The sequence below is a fragment of the Staurois parvus genome, unplaced genomic scaffold (assembly GCF_062004578.1).
Source record: "Staurois parvus isolate SC_StPar_1 unplaced genomic scaffold, SC_StPar_1.0 ptg000919l, whole genome shotgun sequence".
Taxonomy (NCBI): Eukaryota; Metazoa; Chordata; class Amphibia; order Anura; family Ranidae; genus Staurois; species Staurois parvus.
Window position 1 is genome coordinate 884,541 of NW_028318715.1, and position 19,970 is coordinate 904,510.

Genomic DNA, 19,970 nt, shown 5'->3' on the forward strand with positions numbered 1-19,970 from the left:
CTTTTAAAGACCCAAAACAAATATTTGACATGGTATAATATGAAGTGTTTTATCTCAACTAACACGTAAACTCCTGAGAAATTGGGCAGCTAGCAATCACACTGGGTAGCTGTGCCTGCTGACAAAATATTGTATAGTATAAAATACAATAATTCTGTACCAGAAGAGCATAAAAATGGCTGAGCTTCAGTATGCCAAACATAGTAAAGGTGAATGAAATGGAATCTCACTGTTATATGTACAAGGTAAATGAAGGAGGGAGTCCTTTCCATATTACTACATAGGCAGATCATAATTAAAAGCACAGGTCTACCCTTTTTCTTGGCAACACTTTTCTGATATCATCCAATCATTTCCTAATACAAAAAGTGTAGCCACAGTCATAATGAAATGTCCGTTTTCTTAGATCAGACATTTAAATTACATATCAAAATGGAAAATAAATAATCAAAGAATTAAGAAAATACAGCAAAGTTGTAGCAAGAGCAATACATAATATATATTTTGTTACCTGGCTGGTAAATGTATGGAACTATATTGAACATCTTACACAAAAAATCTAGTTTGAAAATGGCTTTGAAAGTCAGCTTGTATTTAAATGTAAACCCCCCCCCCCTTTTCTACTTTTTACAAAAGATGCTTTTAACAATGTTTCAGCTCCTTGGCAGCATTCTTTGGCTAAAGTTAACATGTTGTAATTAATTATATAGTGCATGAAGCAGAACTACACTGCATCTGAGCACCACAAACCAAAAACACCATTTAATTCATGTTGAATATTGAAAGTAAACTCCCCCATTCATCAATGTCCCCATGCTTTGTTTTTCTGAGAAATCCCGTTACTAAACACTCCCTAGCATTTCTGGCTATCTTGAGTGATAATTCATGTTGTATTTACTTTCTTGAATCCATCTGCCCTAAGCTCAGGCATGCAGGCAAGAGGATGTGCTTAGCTGAGAAAACCCCTCCCCCCCGAAGACTTCTGGGATATAATGCATCATTTGCTTAGGCCTAGAAACAAGGAAGTGACTGAAGAAATGTACAAAAAAAAGTCTAAAAAAAAGTAAATACAATATACCTTCCTATCTATTTACTAATCCTAGAAGCATGTGGATTAAAAATAGCCACGTGGAACAAATGCAATAGGATTCAAAGGGCTGCACAGTTGAAAAGCGCATCCACTTTATTGGTAATCTTTAAAACGCCGTATACAGCAACCAGGGGCGGACTGACAACTCATGGGGCCCCCAGGCAATAGGGGATCATGGGGCCCCTGTGTCCTCACCCACATTCAAACCACACCCAAAAAAGCCTATGAAAGGTACCAGGGGCATCTCGTGGGGCCCTCTACTGACCCCAGGCTCTCGGGCAGTGCTCGAGTGCCCGAATGGTCAGTCCGCCACTGACAGCAACATTAGACACTGTGGAAGAAAGGAAACACTGTCATTGTGCTGCAGAGTGAAACGCGTTGACCGTGTTTTCTTGCTCCCATGGATGTGGATGAGTGGTGCTTACACCTGAATACACAGGAGGTGAAGGGACTGTGTAGCGGACCCACCTGGAGAAGAAGCAAACACATTGATAAAAAATGGTCAATGTCAATTGAGCGAGTGAAGTTCCATTTTAAACTGTATATAAGCCCAATCACTAAAATCTAATATAAGCCTTGACATGTTTGTGTAATTTCTAAACTGCTTTCAATCTTTGTAAATTTCCAGCCTTTATTAAAAGAATTTCTGGTGATGTTGCCATGATGGCCCTTGTTCAAGCAACTGTCACCCAGCTCTGCTCAGCTCTCACCACCTTGCCTCACCTCTCCACTTTGTCCAATCAGAAAACACTTTGCATTCATTCAGAAAATGCAAAACATTCTCTGGATGTTTTCAGTGTTTGTGTTGAGCGGTCGACCTCCAGAGAATGTGTTAGCATGGGATGAAAAGAAAGTGGAAGTCACTGAAGAAGCATTGTCTACTGCATTGATTTCCAGCTTCCAAGGGCATCGTCCAGGTCTGGTGTCAGTGGTCCAAGCTGGAAAAAATATACCATGGCTGGATTTCAGCTTTAGGCTCACAAAAACACAATGTAGCTTTTAAAAGGTACCCAAGACCCAGGATGGTCCTCATTGTATTACACTGATGCTTAAAGAATATGTAAACCCAACACTTCATATTCCTGATATGTGACTGCTGTACCATGTACTTAAAAGAAATATTATCCTGTTCTCTTTGTATTGTTTCCTTTATGTTAAATCCCAGATGTTCCTATTAGTCCCTCTGTTTTCCTATTAAAACCTACCACAAGAGCACAGTGTGGTCAGTTTTCTATCTGTGCTGGGAACTGAACCTGCTCTCCTCCAATCATCAGACTTCACCTGACAGGCCCCCAACGCCACCCCCTGCACATCCATTTTTTGGGAAGATCAGTGTGCTGCTGTTTCTTCTCCTGTAGCTCTCCTTGTATAGCTGAGAACACAGGGAGTGTGAAAAAAAGGGGAAACATGTATTTATAATGTTTTTTATATCTATACATAAATGTGTTCCCTTTCATTTCTATTGTACACTGCATGGGTTGTTTTATAAGGTGAGGGTTTACATATACGTTAACGTCTTTATGCCTATGGGTAGGGTGAGGCACCCTTGGCTGATCATTCTGGCAGACTGGATTCTTTTCTTCTTCATCCATAGACATTAACAAACTTGTTGAGGTCTCATTTAGTGACACTGTCACCAGCTGGACAAAAGGGCAAAGATCTGTCTTTATTTTAGGATAGAAGGCTTTTTTAAAGACTAAGACTAGCTGCCATACACATGTATATCTCCCTCATTCAGCCTCACAGAGCAAACATGTCATCAGTGTATTGTGGATGATTTACAAAATGCAGTATGCATCCCTCTTAGTTTTTTATCATTTTTTTGGCTGTTTTTTGGTTGTTCTTACTGTTGTGAAATACTTAAAGTGGTTCTAAAGGCAGAAGGTGTTTCACATTAATGCATTCATTGCATTAAAGTAAAAAAAACCTTCCAGGCGTTGCTCCCGCCTCAGCCCCTCTATCCTCATACTTACCTGAATCCCATCTTGATCCAGTGATGTGCATAGTCTCCCAGGCCTCTTTCTCCTCATTGGCTCACACAGCAGCAGGAGCCAGTTGTTGTGAAGTAGGCTTGAATCCACACCTTAGCTATCAGTTTCTTGGCCAATACCTCATGCAAAGGTGCACAAGTAAATATTTCATTCTAAAGATTCAAGAGGATCCAGCAGGCATAACCGAGGTTCTAGTTGTACCCATGATGTCATGCAATAATTATTATTTGTTTTCAATAAGCCTGTATTTGTGGGCATGACCTGGGCTGGTGGAAAAAGGAGCCATAGGCCGCTTGATACTGTATATAAAAGAGTTTGTATCTTGGTAACTGAGTTGGTGACAAAGGTGTGATGAAGTTTAAATAGATGAGTGAGCTTATCAGTAAATTTCAAGGAGATTAATTGGTGACTGGCAGGGGTGGACTGACAACTCATGGGGCCCCCGGGCAATAGGAAATAATGGGGCCCCTGTGTCCTCTCCCACACTCAAACCACACCCAAAAAAGCATATGAAAGGTACCAGGGGCATCTCATGGGGCCCCCTACTGACCCTGGGCCCTCGGGCAGTGCCCAAGTGCCTAAATGGTGAGTCCGCCCCTGGTGACTGGTTAATACCTCTTCTAAAATCTCACCATCAATAGGACCTCAATCAGCTTACCACAAAACATTTTTATTATAATCCTGGGGTCCTAGAAGGTTGCTTAGAATTCAGAAATAGTTTGTTTGGGAAAACCTCTAACCATAGTGACTGTCAAACAATTATCTGCAAGTATACAGGTCCAAATTGACCGGTGATCGCATATCTAAGCTAAAGGTATCAGAAAACTATAACATTTGGTAAATTACATTCTTATTTTAGATCCAAAAAGGATTTGAGTTCCCTATCAGTTCAGATCTGCCAGTGCTTAGTGTGACTGTTAACCCCCATAGCTGTGTCCCAAGTTTTGAAACACTGAGTAAACATCAGGTTGGAAGACTGTAGACCTGTGCGGTTAACCTTTGAAGCTGCAATTAATAATAGCAAGAGGATCTAGGGGAGGGGTAGTACTGTCGGGGGTCATAAGGTACATGAACCAGGGGGCTTTGGAATTGTGCCAATGGAAAATATGAGAAGTCTGCGAAGCCAAGTAGTATAAATTGAAGTCTGGTCTGGCAGGACCAGGCCTCCCAAATCCTTAATGTTTCAAAGTGGACTGGTTCAATTTGTATCTGCTGGAACCCCAGATAAAAAATTTAAGTAGGGATTCTAACACTTGAAAAATTTTCAGGGGCAAACTGGTGAGTGACAAAGAACATAAAGAATTTTGGGAAGAAGAATCATTTTAACATTGTTAACTAATCCCATGGGAGCTTAAACTATATGCCAATCATATTTATATATGTAAAGATGCAGTGCTACTTGTTATTATACATCATCATCACTAATAACAATAACATACCTCCCAACTGTCCCTGATTTCTAGGCATTGTCCCTGATTTGGAACAAAGTCACTCTGTCCTTCTTTCCTCCTCATTTGTCCCTCATTCTGATCTGATCTATATAGTTGTATATAAAATGCATTATTTATCTTTCAAAAAGTGTTTCACTGAGCTAAACCTTTCATCCAGTTTCTAAATGGTTGCATTTGTGAAGTTCAAAAGTCAGTATAAAGGAATAGTAGTTGTAAAAAAAAAAAGCATTTGTGGGTTTAACTAATCTTTTTTTGTATAATTCTCCATTAAAAGGGCATGGCAGGGGGTGTGCCCTATGCCTACATACATTTGCTGAAAGGTGTCCCTTGTTCCCATCTCAAAAAACTGGGAGGTATGCAATAATAACTATAAACTATCTTAAAGAAAGTGTTAATGTAGACCTAAAGACAAATATTTTTTGTTTTGGTTAGAGTAAGAGACAGTTATAACCCCTGTCCGTTTTTTGCCATCTGTGTCCCTTTGGAGAGATTTCCCTTCACTTTCTGTCCCATAGTCAAAACAGGAAGTGAGAGAAAATTCCTGCAAAGTGAGGGAATCCTAGGGTGTCACCAGGGTTACCAGAACTAGTGTCCTCATTGGAAGATCCTCCTTCTATGCCAGTTTTAGTGTCAACCCAAAATTTGTGTTTTCCTTTTACTTTCACTTTCAATGATAGCAGTAAACATGACAAATAGGGTGACATACAGACACAGACAGCAATAAAAACCTGACAGAGGCTCTAATCCATCTCCACTCTATCCAAAACTAAAAAAATGCCTTTAGTTATACTTTAATTTAGGTGAAACACATACAACTGCGAAGGCTCCGAACCAAATGAAATCCCCTTTAACAAGTCTCCTCGAAAAAGAAATAATCTGGATAATTGAAATAAATTGCCTGTACCCTAAGGGATTAAATATAGAGATAGACATTAAATGCTTTATTAGTGATGTATAATAGATTATATATTATAAAAATCACAGGTATGTATCACAAAAAAGATTGTCACAAGTATACATATGTATGTATATATAGATTTTATACTGACTTTTATATTCATTATTTGGATTTTTTTCTTTTGAATGTTTTTTTTAATCATGTTGAATCAATAGGTCTTTATTACAAAATTTCACAACTACAGTATATACATAGAGGGGGATGGGGAAGGTAAATCAAGGTTTAGGTTCAAGGTCGATATATTTGAAAACATCTGCTGATTTGGGTTGTCTTATATATTGCTAATGAGCACTTATAATATGTGAGTGCAATATTTTATACAGATATTTTATTACATTTATAATGATTTTATACTATGTACTTGATTTCATTTAACTGATGACAAAACACATGATGTTGGAATCAGAGTAAAAAGCCTATGTCAAGAGCAGACACCAATCACGTTTGGTGGCATGAGAGAGGAGATAAGGGGAAGGAGTGATGGTTTGCAGCTTTGTGGAGTTATATTCATATAAAGCATGACTGCCCTTCCATTATTGAAATCAAAGGAGCTGGTGAGTGCAGTTTCAAATTTAGGTGAAGGGATCATGACTTGTGGTGGAAGAGTAAGATGGGTTTGACCGCCAATGAGAATGAATCTTGGATACATCAGATTGCACATATAAAGTGACTACATTTATATTTTGAAGTGACTGCATAATTGTACATTTTTTCCTGAACTTGTTAAAGGGGATTACATTTGGTTTGGTGTTCACAGTTCTATGTCATTCAAGTAAATTAACTAATTGCGACAGATGTATATAGTTATTGTTATTATGGATAGATGTATAAAGACATAGATATTTTGTGAAATATTTTAAGAAAATTTTATGGAGCAGCTGTATTAGAATATGTAAACACAATAAATGGGAAATAGACAAATTATTTCCATATGCCAATCTTAGTTGCAATAGTAGTAAGCAGGGGTTCACAGATCTACAGATAAAATCCTGAGTTCCCTGGAAATGTCAATACCAGGATATCTAATTATACCAGTCCTGCAAAACAGAAGTGAGATTACCTGATTACTAGTAACAGAGAAACAATCAGTAGGCGAAATTTGTGATTTTGACAAGTTACCGTTTAAGCCCTGAATAAAAATCAGTAATAAACATGAGAACAGTATTAAGTGAAAGGTCTGAGTTCTCTAATTATAAAATCATATTGTCTGTAAAAAATTCAACTTATTTCAACATGTTAATAACTGCATTAATATAGGAATGTTCCCTGATTCGGGCAGCCAGATGCTCTACTGCAATAGAGTACAGTAGGGGAGAAAGGATATTCCTGCTTAGTGTCCCTGGGGAGTGGAAAAACCTTGTATCCACCCATTGAAACAAACTCTTGCTATGGAAGAGGCATAGAGAAATTGTAGTCATTTGGTAAATTGAGGGCTTAGAATATGCCAAAAGAGATTGCAAATATTGGGAGTACTAAATCATTGTGACCAAAATAGTTTAATCGCTTAGAGGTCTCATACATCAAATGAAGAAATACTGCCCCCTCGTTTGAGCACCTAAAGAAAGAGGATGATGGGATCGGTTTCATAAAATTGTTTTGGTGTAAAAATTGTAGTGGAATCAGCTTGTCCCTGGATGAAAAGTTGTTAAAAATCTTCTGCCTAAATATTAGGGATATCTAATTCCCATTTATTAAATAGTTTATCAAGTTTACTAGATTTCAGGGACATCAGAATTGAGTAGCAGGTGGAAATTATTTTGTATGTTCAGAAGTCATCAGCATTTTCTCAAAGGCTTATGGTTGTAATATAACATCTGCTAACCCCAATTTAGGCTGTCATTGCATGTCAAAGTTCATATATCAGGAAAACCATGTCCTGGGGATCTGGTATTCCCAGCAAAAAAACTCCAAAATATTTAAAATTAGTTCCTGAGTAAAGCTGGTGAAGATATTTAATTCTGAATCCCATCCAACAGGTTTCTCCAGAGAGGCTAGATAGTTCTGGAAGCTGAGGATTGCACCATAGAGGAGTATTCCAAGAATAAACTTTAGATTGAGTGAAATAAGTATCATTGGAGACACCAGTGTTGCAGAGTAAGGTACATGTTTAGTATTTCCACTCCTGAGTATGAGAGATATCACCTGTGAAACATTACTCATGGTCTCAAAGGATGTAAGTATAGCATCCTCCACTGTTGAGACTAATTTATTAGCTTGTGGGCACGAGCACCAATAAATATTTGTACATTTTAATGCTACGTAGTATAAATATAAGTATTGTAGTGCTAGCCCACACTTATTCACTCCCTTATTCACTGGAAGTTGCAGTGTTTCCAGTGATAATCTAGGAGGGTTTGAGCCACACAGAAAGGAGGTAAGAACCACACAGGGGAAATCAGGAAAACATAGAGGAAGTGACATAAAATATAATATAATTATATAGTGTGTGTGTTTATATATATATATATATATATATGTATATATATATATATTTATTATTATTATTTTTATCTCCTAGATTGTAAGCTCCAAGGAGCAGGGCCCTCCTTTCCCTTTCGTATTGAACTGTATTGTTGCTGTATTGCAAACTGTTGGTGCTATATAAATCCTGTATAATAATAAAAAATAATAATGTCTGTGTAGAACAGCGGTTCTCAACCTGTGGGTCGCGAACCCCTTTGGGGACCCTTTCACAGGGGTCGCCTAAGACCATCGGAAAAAATATATTTCCGATGGTCTTAGGAACTGAGACACCGCTCCTCTATCTCCAGGTGGGTCCGCCCCCATGCAGATACGCCCACATACGAGTAAGAGAACAGTCAGCAGTGATGAGACCTGACTTCTCTGCCCCAGCCTATCATCTCCCATAACATCCACCCCTCCCATTGTCTGCACTGCTCCCCCAATCATCGCTGAGCAGCGACATCATCCCCAGCTCTAAATGCAGGGCGGACTAGAACTTGACCAACCAGACGAGGTGACGTGTCAACGGGAAGCGCCAGTGAAGAAGTTTTGACGTCCTAAGATTGGGAGTGGCCTCTGTCAGGGAGCCGGCTAGCTGGGGACTGGGTGGAGGAGGGGGGAGAGCGGATCCAAGATGGCGTCAGTGAGGAGGTGAGAGCGGGCCATGTGTGAAGAGAGCTGGCAGCTCTGTGTGGTGGGGATGGGGGAGGTGTGACACCTTGTATGGCAGGAATGAGAAGAGCTGCTGCAGTTATGAAGTAGCAACGAAAATAGTTTTATGGTTGGGGTCACCACAACATGAGGAATTGTATTAAAGGGTCGCGGCATTAGGAAGGTTGAGAACCACTGGTGTAGAAGGACTTTTTTTCTCCAGACATCCAACTAAGCACCCTGGGATAGAGCAACAAGAGTGTAAAAAGCTTGGCCAAAGGCTCTCTGACCAAGGCAAAGAGAAGGGGTGACAAAGTACATCCCTATCTCGTGCCCTTAAATATCTAAAGTGTGTCAGAGATGTTACCATTATTATTATTATTATACAGTATTTATATAGCGCCAACAGTTTGCTGAGCGCTGTACATTATAATGGGAGACAGTACACGAGACAGCACAGTAACAATACAATACACAAGGGTTTCGAGGGCCCTGCTCCTTGGAGCTTACAATCTAGGAGGGAGGGGATGGTGATACAGGAGGAAATAGCTATGGGGGATGGAGTGGTGGGAAGAGCGAAGGAGATGGGCAATTAGGTGAGGGCGGAGTAGGCTTCTCTGAAGAGATGGGTTTTCAGGGTGCGCCTAAAGGTGAGGAGGGTAGGTGAGAGTCTGATGGATTGGGGTAGTGAGTTCCAGAGGATGGGGGAAGTCCTGGAGAAGTCCTGGAGACGCGCATGGGAGGAGGAGACCACGGAACTAGAGAGTAGGAGGTCTTGTGAGGAGCGGAGAGTGCATTTTGAGTGGTAGATGGATATCAAGTCGGTGATGTAGTTGGGGGCAGTGTTATGAACAGCTTTGTACGTCAATGTTAATAATTAGAATTTTATGCGTTGGGCAATCGGAAGCCAGTGGAGGGATTGGTAGAGGGGGGTGGCGGATATTGAGTGGTTAGTAAGGTGGATGAGTCTGGCCGCAGAATTCAGGATAGACTGAAGCGGGGATAGCCTGTGTTGAGGTAGGCCGGCAAGGAGGGAGTTACAGTAGTCAAGTCGTGATATAATGAGGGAGTGAATGAGGTGCTTTGTAATTTCTGGAGTTAGAAATGGATGTATTACCATTTACCCTAATCCTAGCTAAATGTGTAGTGGGCAGCAGCCTAATCCATCCTACAAACTTCAGTCTGAAGCTGAATTTTTCCAGTATCGTAAATAGATGAGGTAGATAAGGCAATTGCATTTTGTCAAAGACCTTGTGGATGTCAAAAGACACTACTAGTCTATGACTTTCGTGTTGCAAATGACTTGCAAATTAGTGATTAGTTGTCTCCTATTAGAGCCAGTTGATATGCCTGGAATGAATCCAGTTAGATCTGGAGAAATCAGTGAGGGAATGGCATAATTAAATTTCCTAATAATTAGTGATATTGACGTGAATGATATCACAATACAGATGGTCCTTGATCATTTTAGGGACAAAAACCACCAATGACTCCAATAAAGACATGGGGAAAAAAACTTCTGTACTTTTATTACGCAGTAGGTGAGGTGCAATCATTTAAATTTAATGTACCACTCAGCTGGTAGCCCATCTAGTTCCCAGGGTCTTATGATTCATAAAGGTTTTGGTGGTCTCTATCAGCTCCTTTGTTTGCCGCTCCTGAGTTGTCAGCTTAGGAAGATGTACAGAAGATAAATAGACCAGCAGCTCATCCTATGAGTTCTGTAAGTGATAGTAAACCTATATAAAGAAAAAGAAAAATCAGTTAAGGCTTACAAGATATTGTCAACTAGCATCTCCTGGACTTTTTATCTGGAGTATAATATTAGGTGCCGTTTCTGTCCTGGTAAGTTATGCCAATGTTTTACCAGCCCTATCTCCGAACTCGAAGATCAAATAAGTAGAATGCAACATTTTTTGGAGGAGTAGATTGTACAGCCTGCAGCCCTTAATCTCTGATATTTAGGATAACAGAAAAATTTATTTAGGATAACAAATAAATTTGGCCTTCACCAAGGTAGAGGCCTTGGCCACCGAAGTACAGAATTCCACTAGGGCTTTTCTGAAAGACTTAGGGGAATCAATAAAAGCCCTCCCTTGCTACCACCTTGTAGGCACCCCACTTAACAAACATTAACACACCTGGATCAGCAAGATTCCCAGCCCAGTATGGGTCTGTCGTATCCCTTCATTGATATAGGATTAAAGGTTCATCTAGCCAAAGAGAACCCATGCATCATATATGAATTCCCAGAGGATGAGCTTTTTGAACTCTTAATTGCAGGGTTACTTGATCTGAGATAGTTCTAGGAAAGTATCTAATATTCTGAACAAGAGTAAGTGTGTCATGACAGGTAAAACAAGCTCAATTCTAGATATAGTCTGGTGTGCATGAGAGGCACAGGAATACTCCCTACAGCTGGAGTTCTGCCACCTAGACTTTCCGCTAGACTTCAGTTCCTTAAATTAGAATTGTATGTACACACTCCAAGGGGTGTAGCAAGAGTGCTAGCCCCATAGTCTGTCAATTTCTGGAGACAAGACTACATTAACTTCTTGCCGACCAGCCACTGTAGAAATACGGTGGCAGGTCGGCACGGCTGGGTAAAACCACTTTTTAAAACGTGCCCGCCCTACCTGTCCCGCTGATCGTGTCTGCGGGTGTCAGTAACCGGGTCACGGCCTGTCATTACCTACCGTGTCCCGGTGATTAGCGGCAATCACTGACAGAGAGGACGGCTGCAGTGTTTACACTGCAGCCGCGCTTTCTGTCAGTCCCCTGTCAGCTCCTGACATGCTGATCCAGAGAGAAGAGTTTATCTCTCTGGATCAGCCTTGTTCCCGTGCAGTACACACCCCCGCCCCCTAGTAAAACACTCCCCTCACACAGTTAACCCTTTCAGTAAATAAAAAAGTTAACCCCTTCCTCCCTAGTGCCATTAGTACAGTGTCAGTGTTTTTTTTTTTTGCACTAATCACTGTATTGGTGTCACTGGAGATGTCAGTGACCCCAAGTCAGTTCCCCCCAGTGTCAGAATGTCCGCCGCAGTCCCGCAGTCCTGCCATAAGTCGCTGATCGCCGCCATAAGTCACTGATTGCCACCATTAGTATAAAAAATAATAAAAATCCCAGTATCTTTACCGCCATTTGTAAACGCTATAACTTTCACGTAAACCAATTAATTTACACGTATTGTTTTTTTTTTAGAAAAGACATGTCGCAGAATGCATTTTGGCACAAATTTATGACAAAATTTGATTTTTACATTTTTTTTTACTGGACATGTTTTATAGCAAAAAGTCCAAAATATTGTTTTTTTTCCCTCAAAATTGTCATCCTTTTTTTTTATAGAGCAAAAAATAAAAAACTCACAGGCGATCAAATACCACCAAAAGAAAGCTCAATTTGTGGGAAAAAAAGGATGTAAATTTCATTTATGTACCAATTGCATGACCGCACAATTGTCCGTTAAACTAGCGCAGGGCTGCATAGCAAAAAATGGCGTAAATTGCAGTATCTATACCATAGTTTGTAGACGCTATAACTTTCGCACAAAGCAATCAATATACACTTATTGGGATTTTTTTTACCAAAAACATGTAGCAGAATACATTTTGGCCTACATTTATAACCAACTTTGAGTTTACTATATATTTTTTATAGCTGAAAGTAAAAAATATTGTTTTTCTTCAAAATTTTTGGTCTTTTTTTGTTTATAGCGTGAAAAATAAAAAGCGCACAGGTGATCAAATACCACCGAAAGAAAGCTCTATTTGTGTGAAAAAAAAGGACGTAAATTTCATTTGGGTGCAGCATTGCATGACCACGCAATTATCAGTTGAATTAGTGCAGCGCCAAGCAGCAAAAAGAGGCCTGGTCATTAAGGGGGGTAAATCCTCAGGAGGGCAAGTGGTTAAAGCTTCCTGAAATTAATAAATGTAACCTAGCTACTGGTGGGTAATTTTTCCCTAAGAGAGTTCAATCTATCCACCTTAAAGGTGTAGGGATAAAAAAACATTAACAATAGTATAATGAACTGTGGCTATTGAAACAATAAGGATGATATATGAACCTGAAAGGTCAGTCACAATCTCGTTAAGCATAGGAGGAGTAGATGGAACATATGAGCTATTTGTGGTCTCTTAAAGACCATAATTTTAGAACCAAAAAAAATGTGTTTCTTGTAAAAGGACAATGTAAGAGTCATATCTCTTATGATAACTAAAGACCAAAGAGTGTTTTATCTTGTTATCTAACTTCTGGATGTTGCACAATAAAATGGAAATTCTACCCTTTGTCATCTAGTTAGAATATATCGGGAATAACCGCCACAGATTGGGTTGAGCCAACTCAAAAATATATACTTAACAGTTTAGGGATATTCTGGACAGTACCTTGTACTGGCCTGGGGCAAACATATAAACACTGCAGGATTAGTACAGGATTCCTCAGTGCAAACGTAGCTAAGTTCAGCTGTTGGTCATTCTTCAGAAGGTGGGCATGCGCCCATGATCTCTGTTTTAATAAAATAATAGAAACAGATTTTTGTACGGTCCCATTTTTTTTTTTGTTGGCAAGGCTGAAAAATAAGAAATGTTTTATGTTGCATTCCATATCTATTTTCTGTATCACTTATAAGCTGATTACGTACTGTGAAAAAGTTTTAGGAATTTGAGAGATCTGCTGGGCTGGCTCTTCACTGCTGCCTTACCAAATTAAAAGCTCATATACAATTATGTAATGTAGAGGGGGAGGAGCCTGTGCATGGCGCTGATCGGGAGATTGTTGTGAGATCTCCCGAACCCAGGCTCCCCCAGCGCCCAACTAACAGGTCGTCATGACCTTCGGATAGCCAGGAAGGAGGAGGGAGACATGCTTGCTGCCAGATCCCATGGGAGTGCTCCTGCACCCGGTCTGTGTCCCGCAAGTCCTCGGTTCCCAGGAGGTGTATGGGAGGAATTGGAGCCGAAGGGCAGAAAGTCCCTGATTGCTGGGGAACGGAGGACGCTGGGTGGTTAAGTGACCGGCTGCAGATACACGAATATCCCTACGGTGGTTCTTTCGATAGACGCTGAAAAGGCATTTGATAGAGTAGATTGAGGTTATATGTTGGATACACTGGAAGTATTGGGGATGGGACACAGAATGAGAGAAAGGTTAAGGAAATTATATAGTCAACCCTCTGCAGCAGTCATGGTTAATGGGGAACTATCAGAGTACTTTAGGATGCAAAATGGAACAAGACAGGGATGTCCTTTGTCTCCACTGTTGTACGTTCTATCTTCGGAATCTCTGCTGGCTACAATAAGGAATAACATAGATATAAAAAGTATTAGGATAGGAGATACAGAGCATAAGGTGGCAGCTTATGCAGATGATATGTTGTTCTACGTGGGAAATCCAAGGATAACATTGCCAAATTTAATGAAATCATTAAAGGAATATGGGGAGATGTCAAATTTAAAAATGAGTCCAACTAAAACAGAGATTTTAAATATAAATCTTTTAAATAGCAAGAAAAATATGCTACAGGAGGAATTTCCTTTTTTATGGAGAGAAAAAGAATTAAAATATTTAGGTGTAAAATTAACTGTATCTTCCAAGAATTTATATAGATCAAATTATATCCCATTATTAAATGAGATTGAGGATGAATTAAGAAAACTAGGTGGGGCAACTCTGTCATGGATAGGTCGTATAAATTTGATAAAAATGGTAATTGTTCCAAAAATTCTATACAAATTCCAAATGATACCAATTAAACTACTACAAGTATATTTTAGAATTATTAAAAAAATGTTAACAAGATTTATATGGAGAAATAAAACCTAGAATAAGCTAAAAAAATCTTAAGTAGAAATAAAGAGAAAGGTGGTCTGGGAGTTCCAGACTTGAAAAGGTACTATAATTCAGTAATACTGACAAGAATTTTTGATTGGACACATAATTCACATGGGAAAAGTTGGGTAAAAATAGAAAATACACTAAGTCACACAAGCCTTGGTAGAACTGTATGGTTACCTCCACAATTCCGAGGATTAGCAGATAGCACAAGCTGTTTCACACTTAATGTGTTAAGAGTATGGGATGTTTTACATAAACAAAAGGGGTGGGAATATAATTCACTGTTAATGCCCTTATGGTTCACAGAGTTTTTCCACCAGGTAAAGAAAGTGTCACTGGGAAGTGGATAAAGAAGGAAGACGTACGGTTGAGAGATGTAATGGTGGGGGAGGAAATAGGTTCACTTAAGGATTTGGAAAAAAAGATGGAAATATTCACGAGAATGGATGAGTGGCGTTATTTTCAGTTGAAACACTTTATAGGGAAGCCTCCAAGGCCATTGAGAACAAGAGAGGATTGGAACCCTTTTGAGCACTCATTAGACACACGGGAAGATGGGAAACATGGGATTTCAAAAATATATAAGATTCTCACTGGAATAACCACGGATATAAGGATATCATTTATAGAGAAATGAGAAAGGGATATAGGAGTAATATTGGATGTGGAAAAGCAAAAGAAAATATATACAGTAGTTTAATCCACGAAAATGTAAATATGAAGGAGGTAGAGATGAATTATAAATGTTTGGCAAGATGGTATATTACACCGAGTGTAGCACACAGATTAAATAGAGACAACTCACCTTTATGTTGGCATGGATGTGGGGGTAGAGGTACAATGTGTCACATTTGGTGGGAGTGTCCTAAAATTCAAGAGTATTGGGAGAAAATAGTATGCTTGATTCAGAAAATAACGGAGGTTGATATTCTAAAAGACCCAGAGACTTGCCTATTCCATGGTACTAAGCTTTCGTTTAAGAAATATAAAAAATATGGTTTATTGTACTATCTGAATGGAGCAAAGGGATTGATACCCAAGTTTTGGATGGAACAGGAGGTACGAAAAATAAAGGATTGGGTAAACAAGGTGGATCAGATATGTATTTGAGTGAGGATAAGATGGAGAGTTTCCATATATGTTGGAAAAAATGGGAGGAATTTAAAAGGTCAAAATTAATCCTGGAGTATATGGGGGATTAATATAGAAATAATGTGGATATATTCTTGAATCAGGATCCCCAGAGCAAGTAGGAAAGATGCAGAGCAAAGGTTTTGTGGGGCTGGGGGGGGGGGAGGGGGGTATGTGGTTTAGTGGAGGGGGGGGTGGGTGGGGGAAAAATATTAAGACTAAGGTTAATAATTAGATATTATGACAAGCAAATTAGAGGTTGTTATTTGTGTTTATCTTTTTGTTTGTATAAATTTGTAATTTGAAAATGTAATAATAAATTATTTAAATAATAATAATAAAAAAAAACAATTATGGAATGTAAATTAATTCCTTTTAAGACATACCATCATTCTTGCTGTGTTATTCTGCATATTTCCTTCTTATACTTAAATTTTCTTCCATTTAACTACAGGTTATATATTGTATGTGCATACTATTCAATAGATGTAATTATATATATAAGTGTATATTTATACATGCTATAGTTCCCTTACATAACAAATACACTCATCTCTCATTTGGCTCTAGGTCAGAATGTAAACACAAGAGCTGCCGGTCTGGTTGGCAGGGATGGCCCATATGACAAGCAGCCATTCATGGTAGCTTTTTTCAAAGCAAGTGAGGTTCACCTAAGGACAGCAAGATCTGCAACAGGCAAACGCAAGAACCAGAACCGCAATCGCTATTCTCACTCACAAGATGTGTCAAGAGTATCCAGTGTAACAGGTAATATGCTTAACACTGAATGCTAAGGCTGACCTGAACTTGGGCTGATCTAAGGCTTATCTTTATATGATTGGCCATGCATGCATTTTGAAAAATGATCAAGACCTAGCTTATCAGCCATCTTGTCAAATATTTAGATCATAAACAAAACAGCAAATAATTGTACAAATTATTAATTGTTACCACCAACATGGCCTGACCTATGTCTGACGGTGGACATGTTGCTTGTGTAACCAAGAGGGGCCCATTAGAAAGTTGAAAGGGAATATGAATAGGCAAGATTATTAATAGAGAGGAACCTTCATCTCACTGCTAATATCAGGATATAATTATTAAAAGACCTCTATAAGGACGATATTCTATGCTGGTAACTTTTATGAGTAATACTTGCAATGATTGTATTCAGTATATGAATTCCATTTTTTAATTTCTTTATTTATACTTTCCTTATATTTACAGTACATGCAGTAAAAGTGACATTTACGTGGGTTGGGACAAACTATTATACTGGTCAATGGTCAGCTTTTATTCATCTAGTTTAACTCCTTTTATGCCAGCTGAAGTCAGTGCTTTAAATGGATTGTAGCACCCAAAGCCAAGGCTCGCAATCTTGCTGCACTCTGATTGGCTGCACAATGCTGACATCATCAAGAGCCAGTCAGTAGTTGTCCATGGGCTGTCAGTTATAGATCGGTCATAGTTATGGAGGAGCCAATGGAGCACACCCCAGAAATAGACAGTGACACATATATTTGGCAGCTGGGATCTCACCTGCTCTGCCACTATATGTTTACTGCTGGCGTATAGGGGTTAAACCTTTTTTGCTGAAAAAAAGAAAGCTTGTTACTATAACTGCTTTATAAGTGTTAACTGGGGTTGGGCTTCAATTTGTTTGTTGCCTTCTTAATGTCTACCTAAAACTAGGCATCTATCTAAGATTACCTTGTCTGACAGTGATAGTGCTGCTGCATGATTTTACTGCACAAACAGCATTGTTTTTCTATCAGAATCAACAGGTAATAAGAATGTTACAGGTGGGTAATTCTAGTGAGTGTTAGACTGCATCATATATTTCATTTTATTTTCTAATTTAACCGGTAAGTGGTTGTGACATAAGTGGGGTGCCATAGGAAATGGAAACATCACAGGAAGTTAGACCAGTGCTACCATTGAATGCAGTTAAATTACGGCTGGCATGAATGATAATAAGTGGCAGGGAACAGGGCAGAATGGGAAATTGTGATAAACGTGTGGTGTAGATGGGCATCCCTGTGCCAGGAAGATATGATACTAGATTAAGCAACCATGAAGTGAATGGGTGAATGTGTGAATGTGCATCAAAGGGGATTATTGTGTCAACAGATTTACAACTAATTTGCGTATTGTACAGTTGCCATTAAATATTACTTCTTTGATTTATTTATACATAATTGGACAAGGATATAATCATTGCTACAATGTACGTTTATACACTGTATACATTTTATTAATAAGCTATTCTCATTTAACATCCAGTACATATCCCATGTAGAGAAGATGTAATGGGACAAAAGGTCATTTAAGTTGGGGTCTTGCCTTAAGTTTGCTTGGCAGCTTCCTCCTGCCACTCACCCAGGGAATAAAAGCAAGGGGTAGGGTGGAGTGGCTGGGCTTTTTGGCTGACAATGGAGTAGCTGATGGACTCTTCTTGAAATCTAACAACCTTTCGAGCTGCTATAGAGAGCTTTTTCTAGTGCTACGGTATATACCACTGATTCCCCTCTCTCATCGCATGCTCTTATATCTGGTGCGATCGAGCACCTAATACATGTGAGTGCAAATTTTATATGTTTTAAGGTTGAAATAAAAATTTTACAAATATAAAGCACTATGATTAATTTATTTGTATGAGGTGGAGTGCTAAATTGGAAGTCGTTCCATGGAAGCTGAAAAGGTTTTTTCGTGAGTCCACACAGGATATCTTTGACCAAGCATATTAATGTGAGGTCATATTTTGGAGGTGAGCATCTGGTGATGGTGATTTTGGCACAAGGTGTAATTGCAGTAATCCATGTTAGTGCTTGTTCACGTACATTAGGTATTTCAGAGTGTTGTGCCACCCAAAATCAATAGCACCCCAACTGACTGTGGGAACGCATATGCATTGCAGTGCACTTTAACACACTAGAATGCAATGCAAAACATAGTGCATGTTAGATTTTCTCAGGTATTGATGTATTTACCCATTGAAGGAAAAGGACTTATTCGGCCATTTTGTTATATTTCTAATGCACTATTATTGATTTGTATATTTATGTATATGTAGCGCTGCACTAATTATTAGTTATATATTGTACGCTTAGTATATGAGGGACTCTTCTTGTCTAGACTCTAGCACTGCACAGAAGATATGTGAGTGCATGTTCATAAGGGTTGTGTGCCCCCCTTCAATGGGGAGGGGCACTTGGACTTCTTCCAATTGGAGAGGGGAGGGAAGCTCTAGGACCCATAAATGTACATGGGTCTCTGCAACTGAGTTTAGTCATTTGGAACTTTACCAAAAGTATGTGCTTTACAGAAGTAACAGATGCACCTGTAGATGTTGGAAGTTACACTGTGGGGAATTTATAGTACAATTTTTAATACATTTGCATTTTCAGCCTGGAATGTTCCTTCAAAGGGGAGTTCTCTTGTGCAGTGGCAAAGGCATAGATGCTGACTACGACTGTGGTTTAATTATGGGGCTGTAACCTCGTTAGGCCAGGCTGGGCCTTGTCTAGAGTCCCCAACGGGGTAATGTTGTCTCACTGTTCCACCCTTTGAGAATCAAGAATTAATAAGGGGTCATTGTATTTCCCCCTATAGAAGTATCCTGCAATGTTACAAATGCTTTGATCAACCTCAATCAACTTTTATTAATTTCCAGCTGAGTGTTAAGATGGAATGGTGAACTCTGGGAGCAAGGTGACAGTAACAGCATTTGGTCTTGCACAGGTGAATGAAAACCGGTGTGTGTTTCACTTGATGATGTGATTACCATAATTAGCCAATCACCACGATCACTTTGAAATAAAGAAAGTTCTGATTAATCTCTCCAATTGTGAAGTTCAAAACAAAAAGTCCAAAATTAATAACAAAGAGAATTCCAACCCAGCATTACATATCGCAACACCCTACTGAATGCGTTTCACAGCCTTAAACCACTTCTTAAGGGTTGGGTTGTTGACCTCTCATGTATATCATATATCAGCAGGTTCATTTCTAATAAATACACATGGAGTATAGATAGTGTATATGTATGATATATGCATATAAGACATTTCACAATGCAATAAGGAAAGTTGGTCATTCTAAAACTTGGAGCCTATTCACATAGTTTAATTGCAGTATTCCTTGTTAGTGCTTGTTCACGTACATTAGATATTTCAGTGTATTATGCCACCCAAAATGAATAGCACCCCAAATGACTGAGGGAACGCATATTTATTGCAGTGCACTATAACAAACTAGAATGCAATGCAAAACATAGTGCATATTAGATTTTCTTGGGTATTTTAGTAGTTTGCAATCTCATTAATTTGAATAGGTCAGCTTAACACAAAAACATTAATGCATTACCACAATACACCAGGACACCACAATGT

General features: G+C 39.0%; 1 protein-coding gene across 1 annotated transcript in view; it reads left to right on the forward strand.

Moving 5' to 3' along the window:
• Window positions 1-19,970, forward strand: part of BMP6 (bone morphogenetic protein 6) — a 254,745-nt gene that overhangs the window by 194,787 nt on the left and 39,988 nt on the right. The window contains exon 4 of the mRNA XM_089656588.1: window positions 16,150-16,347. Within this exon, the coding sequence (XP_089512714.1) occupies window positions 16,150-16,347 (198 nt within the window). The remainder of the gene's footprint in view (window positions 1-16,149; window positions 16,348-19,970) is intronic.